Source organism: Pelodiscus sinensis, chromosome 29, assembly GCF_049634645.1.
Source record: "Pelodiscus sinensis isolate JC-2024 chromosome 29, ASM4963464v1, whole genome shotgun sequence".
NCBI classification, from domain to species: domain Eukaryota; kingdom Metazoa; phylum Chordata; order Testudines; family Trionychidae; genus Pelodiscus; species Pelodiscus sinensis.
This window is the reverse complement of record NC_134739.1, coordinates 1645591-1662923: the sequence shown is the minus strand read 5'-3', so window position 1 is coordinate 1662923 and position 17333 is coordinate 1645591. Positions and strand designations below refer to the sequence as shown.

General features: G+C 68.1%; 1 protein-coding gene across 4 annotated transcripts in view; it reads left to right on the top strand.

Moving 5' to 3' along the window:
- ARHGAP27 (Rho GTPase activating protein 27) overlaps positions 1–13105 on the top strand; it is a 57396-nt gene extending 44291 nt beyond the window's left edge. Inside the window, exons 5-15 of one of the 4 annotated variants that reach the window (XM_075911765.1) lie at positions 73–140; positions 1588–1675; positions 3597–3701; positions 4662–4760; positions 5432–5537; positions 5982–6107; positions 6230–6328; positions 6911–6988; positions 10385–10519; positions 11067–11172; positions 12175–13105. In XM_075911765.1, coding sequence (XP_075767880.1) covers positions 73–140; positions 1588–1675; positions 3597–3701; positions 4662–4760; positions 5432–5537; positions 5982–6107; positions 6230–6328; positions 6911–6988; positions 10385–10519; positions 11067–11172; positions 12175–12352 — 1188 coding nt within the window. In that variant the 3' untranslated portion in view covers positions 12353–13105. The remainder of the gene's footprint in view (positions 1–72; positions 141–1587; positions 1676–3596; positions 3702–4661; positions 4761–5431; positions 5538–5981; positions 6108–6229; positions 6329–6910; positions 6989–10384; positions 10520–11066; positions 11173–12174) is intronic. The other 3 variants (XM_075911764.1, XM_075911766.1, XM_075911767.1) reach the window with 3 other exon arrangements.
- The last annotated feature ends 4228 nt before the right edge of the window (positions 13106–17333 follow it).

The following is a 17333-nucleotide window of genomic DNA, read 5'->3' as shown; positions in this document are numbered from 1 at the left end:
GATGAGCCGGCCGGTCTCCCTGGGGGGACGCTCGCAGGCGGAGCTCAGCCCCAGCGTGGCTTTGTCTTGCAGCTGAAGAGCCTGGACAAGGCCGGGGTTCTGCACCGGACAAAGACGGCTGACAAGGGGAAGCGACTGCGGTAAGGGAGCCTCAGCTGGCAAGAGGCGCCGGGCGGCCTCCCCCATGCAACCTGCCTGGGAAGCAGACGCTTGGCTCGGTGCTGGGCAGCTCGCTGTCACGGCCGGAGGGGACCCCAGTGGGACCCCGCCAGCCCAGGCCAGAGACAGTCCCACAGGAACTCCCAGAGCTGCGCTGTTGGGGAATTCGGGGGGATTCTCCAGGGCCCTGTAAGCCGAGCGCTTGGGAGGCCACCCAGGAGGAAATCCAAGGCCGCCCAGCTGATTGGCAGAGCGCCCACAGCCCCGGCATGTTGCTGCTGGTGGTGCCCATCCACACTTGCCTCGGTGCACAGAATAAAACTTGTTCTGCACCTGAATGAAACCATTAGAGGGCGCCTTGACTGACGCCCTCGGTAGCTTGGTCTGCTGGTTAATTCCCCTCCCCGTTAAACGTTTACACCTTGTCTCTGGTCGGAAACCTCCAGCCATTGGCTGCTTCGAACATTTCCCGGCTGGTCCCTTCCCTGCCACCAAGTCCCCTTTAGCCTTCCCCTGGGGAAGCTCCTGGACCGAGCGGCTTGAGTTCGAACTAGCTGGGCCGCAGCCGGCCAGCTCCTTGCACACTGTGCCAGGGCGCCAGAGCCCCCGGGATCCGCTCCGACTGCCTGGGCGGACTCTGCGCCTCGCTCAGCCCCTCTGGCCAGCCACTCGCTCCATCCAGGGGGAGCTGGGGAGCTGTGGGCCTGGGGCGTCCCACTCCCCAGGTGGCTGCTCAGAGCTCGGGGGCTGGTTCTACGCCAGGCCTGGCGGCATTCGCAGCTCAGGCCTCCAAAGGGGAAGCCTCGGGCAGCCGGGATGGAGGGGGAGCGTGTGGCCCTGTGGTGGGCTGGGTGAACAGCGCGTCTCCCTGCTCTGCTGCCCTGGGGTTCCTCTGCACCCGGCCCCCACGGGGGGGGGGGGGTTCCTGCTAGGCCCTGGGGTTCCTCTGCACCCGGCCCCCACGGGGGGGGGGGTCTCCTGCTAGGCCCTGGGGTTCCTCTGCACCCGGCCCCCACGGGGGAGGGGGGTGTCTCCTGCTAGGCCCTGGGGTTCCTCTGCACCCGGCCCCCACGGGGGAGGGGGGTGTCTCCTGCTAGGCCCTGGGGTTCCTCTGCACCCGGGGCCCCGGGCCTGCTGCAGGAAGCAGAGAGGGAACGCCCCCCCCCCCCCCCCCCGAGGCAAGCGTCCAGGCTTTGAACAGAGCTTGCCAGGAGCTCCCTGCCCCGAGCCCAAGCCGGGCTCTGCAGACCGTGTTCCCTGCCCCACCCTCCCTCCACTCCCGGCCGCCCCGCCTCCCCGAGAGCAAAGGGCTGCACCAGCACCTAGCCACACTCTGCACGTCTCCCCGTGTGCCCCGGTGTCTCCTCGGGAAGGGGAGCAGGGTCCTGCCAGCGCCTGGGCTATAATGTCCCCCCATTCCTCCCCCAGGAAGAACTGGACCTCGTCCTGGACCGTCCTGGAGGGCGGCATCTTGACCTTTTTCAAGGAGTCGAAGCATTTATCCTCCGGCAGCTTGGTGAGTCGCCTGCCTCTGGCTACAGACCCAGCAGGACCCGGCCCCCAGGCGCTCGCCAGCGCGGCCGTTCCCGGCCCCACGTTCCCTGGCACCGGCTCCTCCCGCCTCTTCCGCGTGGAGCCAGGGGAACGGCCCTGGGCCGGGCCTGCGTCTCGTCTCCGGCCGGGCCCTGCCCCGAGCAGGGAGTCGAGTCCCGCCTGGAGTCTGAACTCGGGAGACCCGCCCGGGGGCAGGCGCTTTGCACCTGGGAGCTGGGGGCTGCGGAACGAGCCGCGGGGCTGGTCCCTCCCAGGGCTGGTGCCTGGCGAGACGGGAGAAAGTTGCCGCCAGAGGCAGAAGAACCCGGCCCCCTCGCCCGCCGCGAGCTGCGGTCAGAGCCGCTCGAAAGAGGGAAGCAGCTTGCGGCGCGGGGGCCGTCACGCCGCTTGGGGCTGCTGCTGGGCCGAGAGCGGAGCTGTATCCGCCTGCCCAAGCAGCCCCAGAGCCAGGCGCAGCCGCGCCCACAAGCCTGCGCAATGCAGGGGGCTCGGGAGGGCCCCTCTCCTAGTGTTGCCGTGGGCCCGCCGAGAGGCCTGGTGCAAGTCCCTGGGGGGCGCTGGGATTTCAAGGGACTGAGGTGCCAAGTCCCCACGGAATGCAAAGGGCCCTGGACCCCACCTGTGCCTGGGACGGAGCAGAGGGGCCGCGGCGGCCTGGGGGCGTCCCTCGGCAGGGGGTTAAGCTGCCCAGAAAGGGGCCCTCTCGGGAGTGAGTCCACATAAACTTGCTCCTGCGGTTCCCGCTGCCCGTGCGCTGGGGGGAGGCTCCCCACGTGGCTGCAACCGGCAGGCTCTGCCCCCGCAGTGGCTCGCTGCCCGGGTGTTCCCAGCCACGCCGCAGCCCCGGCCCGGCCCAGCTGGTAGCCACGTGCCCCTGCCGGCCGTGCTGACCCACTGGGCGCCAGGCAGCCGGGCCAGCCCCCTCGCCCACGTCGCTCCGCGCCGGACTGCAGCAGGCGTTCGCTGCAGGGCTCTACGGGCTGCCAGGGGAGCCGCCTCGTGTCTGCGCCGGGCGCTTGCTGGGATTAAAACATCCCGCAAAGGCTCCTAGTGTCGCCCGAGCCGCTCGCCACCTCTAACCCTGGCCTCTGAGCAGCCGCTTCGGGTCCCCGGCTCCCCGAGAGCACAACTAGGCGGCTTCATCGGCCTCCCTGAGCCCTCTGCGGGGAGATCACGGGGCTGGCGGAGTTCCTCCTCCTGAGCGCTGCTCCAGGCCCCCTCCCCCCGCGCCACAGCCGCCGTGGTTTGGTTTTCGTGCAAGCTGAGGTGCTGCAGAATGTGAGGAGCCGGCGCCTCTCTGCCCGTCTCTGCTGTTTCCCTTTGAGCCCCGGCCCTGCCGGCCTGGCGACGCCCGAGCTTCAGCCTCCAGTTGTGAAAGGGGAAGTTCCTGCCCTTGCGGGTGAGAGGCCGGCTCAGCGCCCCGAGGCAGGGGCCAGTCTCCCAGGCTCCACGGCTCCATTGGCCGTTCGTTACACCGGCCTGGCCCTGCTCTCTGCCCGCGTCAGGCTCTGGCGCAGCAGGTGAGCCAGGGCCCGGCCTGACCCGCCGGGGCTGCGCCCAGCAAGCAACACCGGATCGGCTGCTTCCGCCTGGGCCCCACAGGAGGCGTCTGGGAGCCAAAGGCCTCGTGTCCGTGCCCTGGCCAGCGGCCGACAGCCCTCGGGGATCGGAGCCGGGCTGCCCTCTGCCAGTGCCCACCAGGGTTCTCCCTTGGCACCCACAGGCGCCTGGCGAGAGCCTGGCACAGCCGCAGTGAGGAGCCAGGCAGGGCAGCGTGGGGTGGGCAGAGGCAGGGACACCCATGCCTGCGTGGGGCAGCCGGCCTCCGCCCTCTCCCAGCTCCTGCAGAGGGAGCCCAGATGACGTCCTCTCTCCTCCCCCAGAAACACCCCTCCATGCTGACCACGCCTGAGCACACGGTGGATCTGCGGGGCGCCGTCGTGTCCTGGGCTCCCAAAGAGAAATCCAGCAAGAAGAACGTTCTGGAGGTGAGTCTGCACAGGCAGCGCCGCGGCTTTGGGGGTGTCTCTGGGAGGAGGGGCGTTGCCTTGGCAACGAGGCTAAAACCAAGACTTGGTCCACGTGAGACTGGCTGAGTTTACCCCAGGCAGGCCGTGTGGAGAGGGGTGCCAGCCCTCCCGCTTCCCCGGGCGGCTCCTGGACTCGCACCGGCTCCCGGAGCCACTCCTGAGGGGCGCTAGAGCTCTGGCGCAGCAGCAGCGCTAAGGAGGGCCCCCTCTCTGCCTGAGCTCCATGCTGCTCCTGGCCCTGCCCAGAGCGCCAAGTCCACAGCTCCCATTGGCTGGGAGCTGCAACCAACGGGAGCTGCAGGTGGAGGCCCCTGGTTCCCTCTCCTAGGAACCACCCAACCCAGCCTGCGCCTGCACCCAGACCCCCTCCTAGAGCCTGCCCCCTCTGGTACTAGCCCAGAGCCTGCCCCCACCCATCCCCAGCCTGGTGACAGTGCGTGAACAAGTGAGGGAGGGGTGGCTGGGTCAGGCCGGGGCGAGGAGACCCGCGTTCCAGGCTCATGCTTCACAGCAGCGATTCCAGCACCCGCCTGCCTGGCTGGGGGGGGGGGGGCGGCAGCTGGGAGACTCCTATGGAGACAGGAGGCTTCAGTGCAGCTGGGGCTCAGCCCAAGGGAGGGAGTCCAGAGCAGGGGGTGCCCCCCTCGAAGCCAGGTGGCTGAGCCTGGCCAGCGCCAGGGTGTGTCTGTCCCTGGCCAAGGAGACGGGGCTGTCAGTCCCCAGGGCAGACTTGGGAGCTATGAAGTTGCACAGACATCGGGGCTGGCAGCAGGGGCCCCATGTCTCAGCCCCCGATCCCTGCTAGGCCACGGAAGGACACGGCCCTTGTTCCCGCGTGGCCCCTCCGGGCTGCCCATGCGCTGGGAGCTGCCCCGCCTGTCCCCGTCCCCCGGGTAACGCCTGTGCCGCCGCTTTCAGCTGAAGACTCGCGACGGCTCCGAGTTCCTGATCCAGCACGACTCGGAGCCCATCGTGGCCACGTGGCAGAAAGCGATCGCCGACAGCATCGGCCAGCTGGTGAGCGGGCACGTCTCGGCCTTTCGCGGGCGCTAGTCCCGGCCCCCACTGGCCCCAGCCCAGGGCCTCCGGGCCAACCAACAGCAGCCCCTGGGGTTAGCGCTCAGGATCACACCCCTTTGTTCTGGGGGCCCTTTACATGGTCCGGCCCCCACGAGGGGACAGATCCGGCTAGATGCCTCCGCCCCTCTAGGCAGCCGGCTCTGCTCAGCCCCGTCCCCTCCTGGAGCCATCTCCGCTCTCGTCTTTAGGATCTTGCCTCGCCCGGCAAGGGCTGGCTTTCCTGCCAGATTTACGGTCCTTTGGCTGCTAGACCCGCCCCCTCCCCCAGCGCCACGTGGCGGGACGTGGGCTCTTACCCCAGCCCTCAGAACCACTGGCCTTCTGAGCAACAGTTCAGGTTGGTTCCTGCTGCTGTTGCATTCTACGCCCTGCAGCAGCCCCGGCGCGCCAGGCGCTGTACACAGCATGAAAAGCCCGTCCCTGCCTCTCCCAGCCGCGGCTGTGTCCAAACCGCTCTGTGGCCCGTCGCTCGTGTGTCGGGGGAGACGTGTGCATTCTCCGCTGGCCCCCTCCCAACCTCCCCCGCCGACCCTGACAGGCCCCGGGAATTGCTGCTGTTTCGGGGCTGGGGTGGGGGCAAAAGCCATCTCCGGCCGTGTCCCCCTCAGACCACAGACTTGCCTCCCCCTGAGGAGAACGGGAACGCTGCGGAGTCTGGAGCCAAGGGCCGGCTGGGAAGCTACAAGGAGAAAGAGGAGGAGAAGAGGGGCCCAGGTGAGTGGAGCCGCTGTGGAAAAGGGGGGCTCAGCGCCGGGCCGCGTTCTGTGCTGGGAGGCAGCCCGCAAGGTGCCTGGACTCTGAGCCTGGGCCCCCGGAAGGGCAGCCTGCCTGGGCAGCTGTCTGGCCCCACCTCCAGGCCGGGGGGGCCGGGGGCTGGGCCCCCTTGCGGCTGTGCAATCGGCCTGCGAGCTGGGGGGCGCTAAGGTAACGCCGGCGAGGCTCTCTTCCCCCTCCCCCCCCTTGCGGCGGCTGTGGCGGTGCGGAAGGATGGCACTTGCTGGGGGGCTCTGCCTGCCAGGCCAGTGGGGTCTGCAGGCTGGGCAGGGGTGCACCCCCATTCGCGGGGTTCAGCGCCCCATGTCTCCGGGCTGCCCCCCGATCCCTCCTGCGATCTGCTCCCGGAGCCTGGGCCCCGAACGCTCTCCCTGTTCCCCACAGCCCCCGGCTCGGCGCCCGGCAGCCTGGGCCCAGAGAACGACACCAGCAAAGTGCGGAACCGGCTGCGGAAGCTGCTCCAGAAACGGCCCCCCCTGCAGTTCCTGCGGGAGCGCGGCTACATCAAAGGTGGGGCACACGCGAGCACCCCAGCCTGGCTCTCGGGGTCCCTGGGCGGCCGCCCAGGCTGAGCCCACGGCAGAGCCCGACTCCCCCGCCTACATCTCCGGCCCCGTTGGCTTCTTTTTCAGATCAAGTGTTCGGCTGCGCCCTGCAGGCGCTGTGCGACCGCGAGCGCGCCACGGTGCCCCGGTTCGTACAGCAGTGCATCCAGACGGTGGAGCGCAGAGGTAGGGGAGCCCGGAGCACACGCACATGTGCCCAGTAACCCATCCCCCGCCCTGCCCCACAGCCACTCCTGGCCGGGCCTGGCCCCACAGCTGTTCCCGACCTGAGCGGTGCCCAAGGCCGAGGGGCGCTGCAAGAAGGGGTGCTGGCCCCGAGGAGTCTAGCCCCCTAGCAGCCCCCCCGATGGGGAGAGGGGCCCTGCGGCTTGCTGCTCCGGGATGGGGGGGAGAGGGGCCCTGCGGCTTGCTGCTCCGGGATGGGGGGGAGAGGGGCCCTGCGGCGCGCTGCTCCGGGATGGGGGGGAGGGGGGCCCTGCAGCTTGCTGCTCCGGGATGGGGAGGGGGGGCCCTGCGGCTCGCAGCGTAAGGAGCAAGGCCCTGACGTCCCCGTGCTTCGCGTGCTAAGCGCCCTGGCCATTCAGCACGGGATGTCAGCCGCCCGGGCGCTTGTGCGAGTCTGTCGCACCATCTTGTGCCTGCGGTGCTCTTCCCACTGGGCTAGCTAGTCTCACGGGGGCGCCGCCCCTTGGGCAGGTTCCCGGTGTCCCGCTGGGAGTGACTGACTGGGCTCCTCCCTGCTGTCAGGGCTGGACATCGATGGGCTCTATCGAATAAGCGGGAATCTGGCCACGATCCAGAAGCTGCGCTACAAGGTGGATCACGGTAGGCCTGCCTGCCGGCACGCGCGGCGGCTTCTCTCCCCTGCCAGGGCCTCGTTACCAGCCGCCCGCGGAAGGGGAGCGGGCCCATTGGTCTCTGGGAGCCGGTGGGTCCCCCGAGTGCGGCAGAGAGGGGGTGGAGAAGCCTTGCGGGATCAGTGACGTGCAGCCGGCCGGGTGCTCCCAAGGCCCTGGAGCTCCGTGCCAGTGGGTAGGAGCCGAAGGCAGAAAACCCCTGAACTGCCTGGGGGTGCCAGTTTGTGGTGGGTAACTCGCCATTGGAACCGGGGCCGGGCGGGCCTCTCGCTCGCGCGCGCGGGCCAGGCGGAGCAGTGTGCTCGGCTGAGGGTGTCTGGTCCTGCCGGTTCCCTCCGTCCTCACAAGGCAAGGCTGGGATGCTTTGTCCACTGCAGCCAAGGGGAGTTGCTGTTGACTTGGGGGTCAGGACGGTGCCCTCGGAGGGTCTGTGGCCTGTAAGAAAAGCCAAGCAGGCCGGGACCGGTTCTCTGCCCCACATGCCACAGCCTGGGTGGGGGGGGGGCAGCGGGAGTGTGGGCCTGGCATGAGCCAGTGGTCACGGGCAGCTGCCTCCTGCCCTGCATACTGAAGGGTTTTGCCAGACCAGTGTGGGAGAAGCAAAGGGCCTGGGGTGACAGTGGATGAGAAGCTGGAGATGAGTCCCCGGGACGCCCGTGTAGCCAGGCAGGCTAACAGCATGTGCACGGGCATTAGGAGGAGCATTGCCAGCAGATCCAGAGATGTCGTCATTCCCCTTTAATCGGCTCTGGTGAGTATCGTGTCCAGCTCTGGGCCCCCCATTACAGGAAGGATGTGGACGCATTGGAGAGAGGCCAGCAGAGGGTGACCAAAATGATTCGGGGGCTGGAACATGTGACCTGTGAGGAGAGGCTGGGGCTGTGACAGGCCGGGCCGGGTCTGGGCACCGCTCGGGGCGAATTGCTCAAAACCAGGGCTCCTCACAGCCCCAGACTGGAGACCTTCCAAACAGGCCACAAACCAGTCGCACCAAGCACTCCAGCTGCCAATCCGGCCAGCAGGAAGCCTCATGAGCGGACACCCCAGCTCTCCCTGTGCCCCAGTCAGCCCCGGGCCTAACACGGGAGGGGTTCTAGGACCCGATCTCACCTACCCCCAACGGGTCCCAAAGAACCAGCCGCAGATCCCCGGTCAGTTTCCACTTTAGATCTTACCCACGAGATCAGGCTGGGCCCGTCCTTTGGAATCTTTAAATCTGAAGGTTTATTAACCAAAGGGAAGATGTAGCGTGAGGTTGAGGAGAACGCGTCACACGCACCAGTCAGGCTCTCAGCAGAGATGTTCCAAACTGCCGGCTTAGCAGCCTCTGGTGCACATCCTGTGCCAGGACGGGTCGGCCCCCTCCCCGGCTCGCTGGCCCTCGCACGGCTGCCTCTGGCATCAGTAGCAGGGTTGGAGACAAGATGGAGACACCTCCTGGCTCTTCACATCCATCCCTGGTGTCTCCCCAGCTGGAGCAGGTCTCTGTCTGTTTCACACGCCAGCAGCCATTGTGCCCTGGCTGGTCGGTTTCCAGACGCATCCCTCAGGTTGTAGTAGCCACCCTGGCGGCCGTTGTCCCTGGAGCCGTGCTAATTATCATCGGCATCCTCCGGACAGGCAGGCCATGCCCAGTACCAGCCCGGGGCCCGTGTTCATAACCCCACGTGCAGACATCACCCCAGCACGCGTAGCAGGCAGGATCAGTCGAACATGAGCTTCATTTGACCCCTCCCTGCCCCTTTGTACTGAATTGGGGCCAACGCCCCCCCGCTCCCCCTAAAATCCAATAACGTGACACAGGGAGTTGGGCTTCTTTAGTCTGCAGAAGAGCAGAACGAGGGGGGATTTGAGAGCAGCCTGCAGCTTCCTCAGGGGGGTTCCAGAGAGGCTGGAGAGGCTGTTCTCGGGGGGGGTTCCGGAGAGGCTGTTCTCAGGGGGGCAGAACGAGGAGCGATGGGCCCAAGTTGCAGCGGGGGAGGTCTAGGTTGGAGATGAGGGGAAACGATTTCCCTAGGGGGTGGGAAGCCCTGGGCTGGGTTCCCTGGGGCGGGGGTGGAGTCTCCATCCCTAGAGGTGTTTAAGTCCCGGCTGGGGGAATGAGTTGGGTTGGCCCCGGACTCACCTCCTGAGGGCTCTGCCCGCCCTGGGATCCCTTGATTCTAAGCAGCTTCTTCCTGCTCGGATGCCCCCTTTTCTCCCCCCCCCCTCGTCGATGGCCGGGATTGTCCCTGGGGGGAGCAGTCTCTGGCAGACCCGGGAGCCAGCGGGGCCCTTGGGTTTGTCCCAAAGGGGGAGAATGCAGTGCCTGGGGGGAGGGGTAGCCTGGGGGAGGGGTTGCCCAGTGGTGTGAGCATTGGCCTGCTAAAGCCAGATTGCACGTTCAGTCCTTGAGGGGCCGTTTAGGGATCTGGGCACGTCGGCCAGGGCTGGTGCGGGGTCCTGCGGCGAGGGCAGGGGGCTCAGTGACTCAAGGTCCCTTCCAGCTCTAGGAGACAGGTAGGTTGCAGCCATGCTGGAGCAATGGCAGCTCCCTAGCTCGGTTCAGCCAGACTCAGCCGTGCCCAGCGGATCGCAGCCGGCTGCGCTCGGAGCTGTACAAACAGAACCAAGCACGTTTTCTATACTTTGCCCACAACATTTGCTGGAGTCACTTAAGCTATCCGTGAATTGCAGCCACCTCTGGGGTGGAATTTGGTCCCTGCTGAGTTGTGCTACTGCCCAACAGGTTGGGGCAGGAAGTGAAGAGAAACATTCCAGCTAAAGCTCCAGGAGGAATTTGAGAGAGCGGGAGGCATTAGCAACCCCCATTAAGAGCTGTGGCTGGCCCGGGATCTCCCTAGGCAATGTAGTACGTCCGCACACGGGCAGCCCCGGCGCAGGGGTGAGCGCCCCAGTGTGGATGGGGGCACAGGCTGTCTAAGCAGAGCAGGGCCCCGGTGCAGGCGTGATTGCTGGTCCCTGCTGAAACCCGTGTCAGCGCGTTCCCATTGCTCTTTTCAGCCGTGCTCGTGCAGGGAACGGCGGCGTGTGCACGTTTAGCCGTGCGACAGTGCAGGCCCGCCCTCCAAGGAGCGCCAGCCTGCCGCTGGCTCCCCAGCATGGCATCCCTGGCACGCTCCTGCCGAGTGCACCTTGGGCAGTGAACCTGCTCTGTGAACGCCTTCGGCTTCCCGCCGGAAATGGTTCCGGCCTTCAGCCCCCGCGTGAATTCCGAGGTTACGCCCATTGCCGGTCCGGCAGGCTCGCCCCTGCCTCGTGCCAGCCCAAGACCTTGCGCCAGTGCCCTGTCGAGCCCAGGAACGTGTGCGTGTGGCTGGAACCCCGGCCCCGCCAGCCCGGTCTCACCCACCTCCTCCCGCAGACGAGCACCTGGACCTGGAGGACGGGCGGTGGGAGGACGTCCACGTCATCACCGGCGCCCTGAAGCTTTTCTTCCGCGAGCTGCCGGAGCCGCTCTTCCCATTCAGCTACTTCGACAAGTTCATCACGGCGATAAGTAAGCCAGGCCCGGCCGGGCCCCGCCATCCCCTCCCTGCAGGGCCGGGCCCCGCCATCCCCTCCCTGGCCAGGCCCAGCCAGGCCCCACCATCCCCTCCCTGCAGGGCTGGGCTCCCTTGGGTTTCCCCAGCCCACTCCTCTGTTTTGAGCCCCAAAGGCCAGGGCCCAGGGAATCCTAGAGCTGCCCTGGGGAGCCACAATTTCTGTCCTGCGGGCTAGAGTCCCAGCTGGCTCATCTCCCTGCTGGGCTCAGTCCAGCTTGTTGGAGGGTCCCAGCCCCGAGCACAGCCGGGCATGGTGGGTTTTTCTGGTAGCTCCGCCGGGGAGGCGTCCCTACGTCACTGCTGGGCAGACGGGACCCCGGCAGGGGCAGCTGCTGTAACTCTAGGGACATGGCTGGAGCTGGGACGGCTTGTGCCAGGCCCACATTCTCCTGGAGGTCCCCTGACCGGGCCGGGCAAGAGCCCAGCCCCCTGTGCTGCAGCCCAGGGCCCCAGGCCCAGCCCTCCCGGGGGAGTGTGACCTGTTTTTCCCTCTGGCTGCAGAAATACACGACCAGGTGAAGCGCAGCAAGTGCATCTGCGACCTGGTGTGGGCGCTCCCCGAGGCCAACCACGACACCATGCGGCTTCTCTTCCAGCACCTCTGCCGGTGAGTGCCTGCCCCGGTGCCTGGCCCTGGGTGAGCACAGACCCTGGGCTCTGAGCACGGCAGGCTGGGGATTGCTGCTCCGGCCCGACGGCTGCGCCTCTTCCTGCCCCGATACACGCTGCTCTCCCCAGCCAGCACCCCGGTGCGTGGGGCTGGACTGGCGCAGGAGAGGAGGCCGGGTGCTGCCCTTGGCAGGTGCACGGCAGCTCGTCCAGGGCAGGCTGAGACAGCCAAATCCTAAAGGCAGGACCTGAGAAGGGGAAGGAAACGGAGCAACCGCTGGCTCCCTTGGTGCTCGCGTCCTTTCCCGGCTAGACTCCTCCAGGGGATCTTCACCCCAGGTGTTAGGCTGGGCCCCGGCAGACCCTCCGCAGCTCCCCGGCCATGCCCCTCGCCAGGTTCTCACTCTGCATCTCACACCGGGCACCGTGCCATTGCCCCTTTCCTTTGGCGCCGCCGTGAGCTGGGTGCCGAGCAGCACTGCTGGTCGGGTTCCCAGCCTGCAGGCATGCGTCTAACAGCTGCGCCTAAGGAAGAGGGCAGTCGCATCCCCCGCCACCCTGGCTGCCTGCAGTGGGGGGTAAGAAGTATACAAAAGGCCAGAGGTCATGGTCCGCTACGTGATTTTCATAGCTTCAGATTTGGGAGTCCCCATCTACCGGCCAAGCTCCCTGGTTGACTACATCTCCCATGATGCACTATGGTCTTCCTCGTGAGCAAGAGAGGTAGTGCATCATGGGAGTGCCTGGCCCTGATGCATCCTGGGAATTGTAGTCTGGCTGAGGAGCTTAGCTTTAGGAGGAGAATGGGATCTTGAGGCAGCAACTACAGCGCCCACGAGGCATCACAGCAGCCTGTTGTGCCTGGAACGATTCACTGAGTCAGACCCGACTTCCCTTCGGAAGAGCCTGGGGTCGCGGTTCCTTCCCTGCCGGTCGGCCCTGGGCACTGCCCCAGGACTGCCTGGCCGGGGCCCCGGGACTGACTGGCCGCTCCCCCCAGGCTCGTGGAGCACAAGGAGCAGAACCGCATGTCAGTGCAGAGCGTGGCCATTGTGTTCGGGCCCACGCTCCTGCGGCCAGAGCGCGACGAGGGGAACATGGCCATGCACATGGTCTTCCAGAACCAGATCGTGGAGCTCATCTTGAACCAGACCAGCTACATCTTCCCAGGCAGCTAAGCCTGGGCGCCGGAGCCGACGGTGACGGACCGTGCTGCTGCCAGCGCGTGACGCCGGCTCGCCCAGCCAGGACTCTGGCGGTGCTGGCGCCAAACCGGAGCCAGTGGCCTGCGGCGATGTGGCAGGACTCTGCTGGGGGGCGCCCGAGCCAGGTGCCCAGAGGCCTCCTCTAGTGATGGGCTCAAGAAAACAGGCCCGCGGCCGCCCTGCAGAGCGCCCTGCTTGCCAGCCTTGGGCGTAGGCCCTCGGCCGGCCGCTGGGAGGGGAGGTTCCCAGCGGGACGGTTCGGGGAGGTAACGGCAGCCAGGCAGGGGCTGAAGGAGCCGGACAGCTCCCAGGTAGCAAAGTGCAGACGGTGCACAGCGGGGTCGCCTGGCTGGCTGTGCTGCCAGGGCTGAGCCACTGAAGGGGCCACCCCCTCACATCGGCCCCGCCCTGCGGCCCCTCCCCCGGCCCTCCCCCCGCCACCCCTGCCTTACAGCTCCCTTCCCTCCCACGGCCCCCGCCCTGCGGCCCCTCCCCCGGCCCTCCCCCCGCCCTACAGCTCCCTTCCCTCACACGGCCCCCGCCCCGCGGCCCCTCCCCCGGCCCTCCCCCCGCCCTACAGCTCCCTTCCCTCACACGGCCCCCGCCCCGCGGCCCCTCCCCCGGCCCTCCCCCCGCCCTACAGCTCCCTTCCCTCACACGGCCCCCGCCCCGCGGCCCCTCCCCCGGCCCTCCCCCCGCCCTACAGCTCCCTTCCCTCACACGGCCCCCGCCCTGCGGCCCCTCCCCCGGCCCTCCCCCCGCCCTACAGCTCCCTTCCCTCCCACGGCCCCCGCCCTGCGGCCCCTCCCCCGGCCCTCCCCCCGCCCTACAGCTCCCTTCCCTCACACGGCCCCCGCCCCGCGGCCCCTCCCCCGGCCCTCCCCCCGCCCTACAGCTCCCTTCCCTCACACGGCCCCCGCCCTGCGGCCCCTCCCCCGGCCCTCCCCCCGCCCTACAGCTCCCTTCCCTCACACGGCCCCCGCCCCGCGGCCCCTCCCCCGGCCCTCCCCCCGCCCTACAGCTCCCTTCCCTCACACGGCCCCCGCCCTGCGGCCCCTCCCCCGGCCCTCCCCCCGCCACCCCTGCCTTACAGCTCCCTTCCCTCCCACGGCCCCCGCCCTGCGGCCCCTCCCCCGGCCCTCCCCCCGCCCTACAGCTCCCTTCCCTCACACGGCCCCCGCCCCGCGGCCCCTCCCCCGGCCCTCCCCCTGCCCTACAGCTCCCTTCCCTCACACGGCCCCCGCCCTGCGGCCCCCCCTCACATTGCCCCCGCCCTGCGGCCCCTCCCCCGGCCCTCCCCCCGCCCTACAGCTCCCTTCCCTCACACGGCCCCCGCCCCGCGGCCCCTCCCCCAGCCCTCCCCCCGCCCTACAGCTCCCTTCCCTCACACGGCCCCCGCCCCGCGGCCCCTCCCCCAGCCCTCCCCCCGCCCTACAGCTCCCTTCCCTCACACGGCCCCCGCCCCGCGGCCCCTCCCCCAGCCCTCCCCCCGCCCTACAGCTCCCTTCCCTCACAGTGCCCCCGCCCTGTGGCCCCTCCCCTCATGCCACCCCCACTGTGCAGCCCCCTTCCCTCTCCCGGCCCCTGCCCTGCGGCCCCCCCTCACATCGCCCCCGCCCTGTTGCCCCTCCCCCGGCCCTCCCCCCGCCTTACAGCTCCCTTCCCTCACAGTGCCCCCGCCCTGCAGCCCCCCCTCATATCGCCCCCACCCTGTGGCCCCTCCCCCAGCCCTCCCCCTCACGCCACCACTGCCTTGCAGCCCCGTTCCCTCCAGTGGCCCCCACCCTCCGGCCCCTCCCCCGGCCCTCCCCTCACGCCACCCCCGCCGTCCTAGTGCTAAGCGGATGTGGCGCCCGATTCCAAAGGACTCTGCTCTCAGCGACAGCAAGCGCCCCCCTCCTGCCCTCCCCCGGGAGCTGCCAAGCAAACTCTGCCTATGTGCCCCTTGCCTCTGCCCCCAGCTCTCTGGGGGTCCCGCTGCAGCGTCCCCCAGGCTGTGGCGAGGAGGAGCTGGAAATCAGCCCCCAAAACCATTCCCCTTCTGTAACAGCAAGGAGCCCCCCCCCCCCCCGCCCGTGCTCCAGGAGTCCCTCCAGTGGGGTGGGGGCGGGGGTCCAGCTGTTGGTGTGAACGGCTCCCAGCCTGGGTCTCCCTGCAGCGAGGTGCCAGCCCGGGGCAGGGCCCGTGAGCCCCGTGAGGACCGGGTTCTGCACCGCTCCAAGGCAGGTGCCTTTCTGAGCCTGGCCCGGTCCCTGCCTCCTCCTGCCCCCCATGCTCGGAGCAGGGGCCCCAGCTGCTGCCTCCGGACAAGGCCTGGGCTTGTCTCCCACTCCCCTGCCCTCTTCCCCCCCTGCCCCCCACCGCTCCCATGTCACCTGCCATCCATCCCCCACACCCCACCTTCCCCCTGGCTTGCCCCAGTGCCCTGGAGGATCATGGGAGTTCTCCAGAGTCACGCTGGCCCCAGGCAGGGAGACGTCCCTTCCGTGCTGTGTCCGTTCTCTGTGTCCCTCGCGCCCGGTGCAGGCGGCCAGGGGGAGCCCCCTTCTTTTCGGTGGAAAAAATTCAACACCTGATTGAATTTTTTGGTCACAATTTTGTTCCCTTTGGGATCGAAACATAATTTGGGCCCTTTCTGGTACCCCGGCCCCCCCAAAGCGCAAAGAGAGGGTGCGGGAAGCGGGGCTCTCGGACGCTGACAAGGTGGTGTTCGGATTTAAATTAAACTGAACGAAAGAGCTTTGGGGCTGAACTGTAGAGTTTTCATTGGCCAGCATCCAGGGATGCCAGCGGTTGGGGTGTTACAGGGGGGATTGGGGCAGGGGCTGGACTCCATGACCCCCGAGGTCTCTTCCAGCCCCAGATCCTCTGGTTGTGGGACTGGTCACTGAGAAAACACGGTCACCCCAATCTTCCGGCCGGCTGCAACTGTCTGAGCCCGGCCTTGCCCCACAGCGGCCCCTCCCAGCATGTTAACTAGCGCGTCATTGACTAGTCAAGTAGCCGATGGAATGTACGAGAGCCCCGCGGCGCAAGCCCCGCTGCCTCCGGGCTGCCTCCGGGCCACCTTTCCATGCCCCAGCGGCCCCAGCGGGGCTGCTTTTCACGTTACCTATAAAAATCCACAAAGGGCATCAAACGCCACAAGTGAAACGCGGCGGATTTTGACCTTTTCTTGTTATTTCTCCCCTGAGCTTTTTGGCCAGCTGCTTCTAGAATCCGTCTCACCCGGCCAGGGGATTTAGGAACCTGAGCACATTATCCCCTGCTGCTAGCGGCAGCTTTCACAGCGCACTGGGCCCGGGGCTTACAGGTCATGTGCTGGTGCCTTTGAAAATCTTGCTTTTTGTTGTTAGCCTCACTTGATGGGGGGAAGGGGTGTAGGTACAGAACAGAGGAATGGAGGAGGGGGAGGTACAGAACGGGGGGGAGGTACAGAACAGGAACGGGGGAGGGGGTAGGTACAGAGCAGACGAATGGGGGAGGGGTAGGTACAGAACAGAGGAATGGGGGAGGGGTAGGTACAGAACAGCGGAATGGGGGAGGGGGTAGGTACAGAACGGGGGGGTAGGTACAGAACAGGGGGAGGGGGGAGGTACAGAATGGGGGGGTAGGTACAGAACAGGAACGGGGGAGGGGGGAGGTACAGAACAGAGGAACGGGGGAGGGGGGAGGTACAGAACAGAGGGAGGGGAGAGGTACAGAACAGAGGAACGGGGGAGGGGGGAGGTACAGAATGGGGGGGGAGTAGGTACAGAACAGAGGAACGGGGGAGGGGGGAGGTACAGAATGGGGGGGAGTAGGTACAGAACAGAGGAACGGGGGAGGGGGGAGGTACAGAATGGGGGGGAGGTACAGAACAGAGGAACGGGGGAGGGGGGAGGTACAGAACGGGGGGGGAGGTACAGAATGGGGGGGAGGTACAGAACAGAGGAACGGGGGAGGGGGGAGGTACAGAACGGGGGGGGGGAGTAGGTACAGAACACTTGGCAGACTCTGCTTCCCTTCGTCCCGCGTCACTGGCATTAGCAGATGTGTGACCCAGCCGGCTGCTCTGCGCCTCTGCCCACTCCTCACCAGGCCCTCCCCCCGGCCTGGCCGCCCCTTCCTGCAGGACCCAGCTGCCGAAGCGGGGGACTAAAGTGCGCTGAAGGCTGCAGGGGGTAGCTGCTGACTGATGCCGGTGCAGGGGCGGTGCTGGGGAGACTCGGGCTGAGGGACGGGGGCATCGGGGCTCCGCGTCGGTCGCCTGGCAGGTCCCCAGGGACGGGGGCGCCGGGGCTCCGCGTCGGTCGCCTGACGGGTCCCCAGGGACGGGGGCGCCGGGGCTCCGCGTCGGTCGCCTGAAGGGTCCCCAGGGACGGGGTTGCTGTGTCAGTCGGCTGACGGGTTCCCAGGGACGGGGGCTCCGCGTCGGTCGCCTGACGGGTCCCCAGGGACGGGGGCTCCGCGTCGGTCGGCTGACGGGTCCCCAGGGACGGGGGCTCCGCGTCGGTCGCCTGACGGGTCCCCAGGGACGGGGGCTCCGCGTCGGTCGGCTGACGGGTCCCCAGGGACGGGGGCTCCGCGTCGGTCGGCTGACGGGTCCCCAGGGACGGGGGCGCTGTGTCAGTCGGCTGACGGGTCTCCAGGGACGGGGGTGCTGGGGCTCCGCGTCGGTCGCCTGACGGGTCCCCAGGGACGGGGGCTCCGCGTCGGTCGCCTGACGGGTCCCCAGGGACGGGGGCTCCGCGTCGGTCGCCTGACGGGTGCCCAGGGACGGGGGCTCCGCGTCGGTCGGCTGACGGGTCCCCAGGGACGGGGGCTCCGCGTCGGTCGGCTGATGGGTCCCCAGGGACGGGGGCGCTGTGTCAGTCGGCTGACGGGTCCTGGCTGTACAGAGCCGTCCCAGGGCCGAGCCGCCAGCTGTGGAGTCAGAGCCCTGCGCAGCGCAGGCCAGGGAGGCGCCGCCCCG